This window comes from Botryllus schlosseri, chromosome 11 (assembly GCF_051294905.1).
Source record: "Botryllus schlosseri isolate E-star chromosome 11, Bs_hap1, whole genome shotgun sequence".
Classification (NCBI taxonomy): domain Eukaryota; kingdom Metazoa; phylum Chordata; class Ascidiacea; order Stolidobranchia; family Styelidae; genus Botryllus; species Botryllus schlosseri.
Window position 1 is genome coordinate 10,806,804 of NC_137246.1, and position 4,231 is coordinate 10,811,034.

At 42.7% G+C, this 4,231-nt stretch overlaps 1 protein-coding gene across 1 annotated transcript; it reads left to right on the top strand.

Annotated features, from left to right (window-relative positions):
* The first annotated feature begins 281 nt into the window (after positions 1 to 281).
* Positions 282 to 4,025, top strand: LOC145450804 (uncharacterized). The gene is made up of 3 exons (XM_080329309.1): positions 282 to 447; positions 998 to 1,162; positions 3,640 to 4,025. Exons 1-3 carry the CDS (start codon positions 343 to 345, stop codon positions 3,775 to 3,777), a joined length of 408 nt encoding a protein of 135 aa, XP_080185435.1. The 5' UTR covers positions 282 to 342; the 3' UTR covers positions 3,778 to 4,025.
* The last annotated feature ends 206 nt before the right edge of the window (positions 4,026 to 4,231 follow it).

Below are 4,231 nucleotides of genomic sequence, written 5' to 3' on the forward strand. Positions count from 1 at the left end.
TTTGTAATCTGGACCTTCAGTGAACCAATTCAGTGCTTCGAGTCTTACCACTTTCACGCTTCCCAGCCTTGCTTAATTGCTTTTTTTTAGTCCGCTAACTCAGTGATGACACATAACGTACGTGAGGTAGGCTATGTATGATGGCGGGCTTGTCATTACTCAGCTCATGTGCGGTCCGAGTCCCACCGCGTTAGGTTTCATACAGTCTTAACCCGTTCATTTACTCGCTGTAGTCATAGTTATAGTTAAGTCACTGCAGTTGTAGTTCGCATGGATGATTATAATGTCACGGATATCATTTTGTAGTTGTCTGTTAGATTGTAGGTTGACTTGAAATCCGCCATGAGTGGAGGTTCTGGAGACCATAATCCTAAAATATACACGAAGAAGCAAGATGACATCGGTGAGGATCGGAAGATGATTAAGGAGAAGATGATCGGCGGCCTGGTAAGCTGTTTTTTTATACTGGATGTCTAAAAATACCTATATAGGACATACAGATACTGCTACATTGACGTAGAAGTGTAACTAATCTAAGGATGACACAACTTGACGAAGTACGGCAGTTCAAAAACAACTTATTACTTCAGTACCAGAGGTGGTCAGCGTTGCTATTCAAGTAGAAGTACATACTTCCAAGGCATGTCATTACTACTTTGAGGGTGAGTAGAAAATGAAAGCTCTCAGCAAAGTAGTTGCAACAAAACCAACGCTTTTACTGGATATTCTGGCAAGGTCCTGCCACTGATTGATTGACTGACTGCGAACTGCTACAGATATCGTACTGTGCTAAATACACCTTTTAAAACGGATATTTACCGTCTGTGGCTTTCTTTAATCGTTCGTTGCCTTCCATCACATTGTTAGCGGTTACATTGTCAGTTTATTGGCGGACGTTTCTGGGCTGGTTTTGCTCTCACAATATATTACTAGAAAGTACAACACCAAAATTCGGTTTGAGTTGACGTTGTATTGTCAAAATACCTTTCAATTTCAGAAAGTGATAGAGCTACCTCCGCGACCCGAGGATTTTTGCACGCTTTGTGACCCGGTCATGGAAACGGATTTTCGCTTGGCAGTCTTCACGACATTCTGCTGTTGGCTGCCACTGGGAATTGTTCCTGTGGTATTTGGAATAGTCAGCATTTATTTTGCGGTGAAGGTAAGATTCTAATCTGTTTTTTCGGAGTCTTCACTGAACCCTGCGAGCCTGGTATATTGCAAAATTACACTACCGTCTAGTTCGGGTCCTCCATTATTGGTGTTGTTTGTTTTTCATTGTGTCTCGACAGCATTGGTCATTTTACACCAGGCCGATATTGTTCATCCTTCAACACTTATGTAGGAACTATGGAGTCGACCTCGGCCGGACTCGAACCCGCAAGGGCCGTAACCTATCGGTGTTGTAGCAGTGGAACGTGCCACCACGTTATCTCGCACTCGCCATGTTCCATTAGTTTATTTGTTAACGAGAATTGTATTTTCGATACTATTGTGCCACCGTGGAAGCCTTGAAACATTGGCTGGCCGTATCAAAGCATATAGGAAACATTGTCTATTCTCCAGGAATCGCGTATGTCTATTCTCCAGGAATCGCGTAGACGAAAATTGAGTGCCAATGACTGTATTACAAGAATGCCATATAACCGGATGCTATCGGCGGCTTCTTAAAAATGAGCTGAAAATTTCACTTCATTTTTCAAAAGCGACCTTTAAGCAATGCGAACCCCAAAACCGGTATCAGATCAGTTGTAGCGTTATTTTGAAGCGCCACCTATATTGTTTCCACGCGGTACTCCGAGTCCAATGAGTGCCGATTTACCAGGCGTCGAATCCTGGCTACTAAATCTGATAATGCGACCTACGGGCAGGCGTTGCGTGTCGGTCTTCTATTCTCAAACATAAACAAGCGGTCCAATGTAACAATACGGAATAGCTTGTTCTGATTTAGTAAATTCGTGAAGCGATAGGTTCGCAATAGTGGCTGCTCGTCCGATAGTTGTAGAGAGAGTGAAAAACAGTAACGAAGAAAATATATGTAGACCACAGACGGCGCAACAATCAAATTAACCAATCAATCAAATCAAACTGAACAATTAAGAGTTGTCGATGAGAAAAACGAAATACCAATGAAGGACAGTTGAACTAAACTGATTTCCTAAAAACACGACTTGTCAAAACATACTATAACGCGGGGGCTCTCAAAGTAAAGGTCGCGACCCATACGTATAATTATGGGTCGTGATGGTACCAGATCGATGTTTTAATATGTATAATGTAATATTTATTGACTTTTTTGGAACAAAAAAATCTTTCGCGCTTCGCGCGATTCCGTGTTGATAGTTTCTACACTTCCGAGGTCACTGTCTTGGGTACTGGTGCTGGTACCGGCCAATATGGGAGAAAAGTATAGAAAAGTCGTTTCTACAATATGGCTTGATCATGAAAATGTGCCGACCTCTGTATTATACAAATTGGTTTGAATTCATGATAAGAATTTTCCAACATCGTTTCTCTGGAAAACACAACGTACAAGTGTTGTCTGCACGTTCTCTATCAAACATGCCCGTAAAAACGTAACATACTATTAATATGGAAAATACATTCTTTTTGACTTGTGGGGCTTGGGTTGGAAGATGTCCCAAAAACTAATATTTGGGTCACGGTCTGAAATGTTCAAGAAAAACTGTGTCCGGTAAATAGCAATCAATTGGAGAGGAATTTCTCCTTGCAGGAAAATTACAAGTGATCCTTAGTGCTGTGTGTTCACTGTTCGCAATACATACACACGCGCTCGGCTCTGCATTTCACGTTTCGCAGAATATCACGTAGCACTACTATATATGCTAGTGCTGAGCATGGACCGGAGCCGGATTGGATATCCTGCCGGATTTTTTTCAATATTGGCCGGAGCCGGATCGGATCGGATCAGTACTTTTTGATACGGCTGGAATCCGTATTGTTAAGCATGACTTAAGTAGCTAAATAACTACCAACCCCACGCAAGCAACCGCCAAGCCAGTGCGAAATTATACGAGCCATATTCATAGATTCGCGGAAACACCGTACCGTGTTGGGTGGACCATGGACCGGACCTGGATTGGATATCCGGCCGGACTTTTTCATTTTTCGCCGGAGCCGGATCAGTACTTTTCCTGATACGGCCGGAGACGGATCGGACCAGAGAATTTGTCGATCCGCTCCGCACTAATACATACGTTGCTATGGTCTTGATGAACAGAGGTTGACGAGTTCGTAATTACATGATCGCTATTACCGCGCTCAGTCCACAGCTTCCAACATGGGCCGTAGGAGTAGGTTTGTGCGAAGTTGCTTACCGTTTTGTAATAATCACCACGCCAAATTGAGAAGTGGGTCGTGGACTATTTTCAAATCGAAATTCGGGGTCGAGGCCATTAAAAGGTTGGGGAGTGGGGACCCCTGTTCTACATCGATCATACTTTCACGACTTCATAACGACTGCTACTCGAATTATTGATTCGACTCGAAGCGTAACACTCAATGCAGACTCGAATCATCCAAGTACTCGATATTGCGCTGTCATAATATTATGCACCATATCCTTCAGCCAGACGCATCAACGGTTTGGGAGTATACATTTTATTACTATGATTCCAGGCAAAGCACGCTAAGTCAGAAGAATCACAGAAGATATATTCGAATAGGTCTCGAACGATCTCATGGATAGGCATGATGTTGTTTGTCGTCATTCTGACCATGGCAGTGATCATTATTGCGACTTCCGGTGTACTGTGATTGGAGGTGGAGCCCCAGAACGTGTCAGAATGAAGTTTATGATTCGAAATTTTCAGCCTTTGTCGCGTGTAGCCTATACACCGTATTCCATTCACTATTTTTTGTTATTATTTCGTTGTTCACGGTCTGTTGCTTACACTGGGTCCCGGCTAACACCGTGTATTACTGGACTAAACGCATGTTCGCTGCCAAAATACTTTTGAGAAGCTTGTTATGTTTTCATTTAGTAATACACCTTGACTTTTGGATACTGTGGTATGCGTAGTGACACTAGAGGACAGTGTAGTGTAGTCACCACCTTCGACTCACAAGTAATCTCGAGTCATTACCCATTTTGACTCAAGTCAATCAATTTTCAAAGGAGACTCGAGTCAAGTCATGTCGCTCGAATTTGGAAGGTGACTTGACTCAATAAAAGAGAAGTCATGAATCATGTGAAGTTACTTTTTCGAAG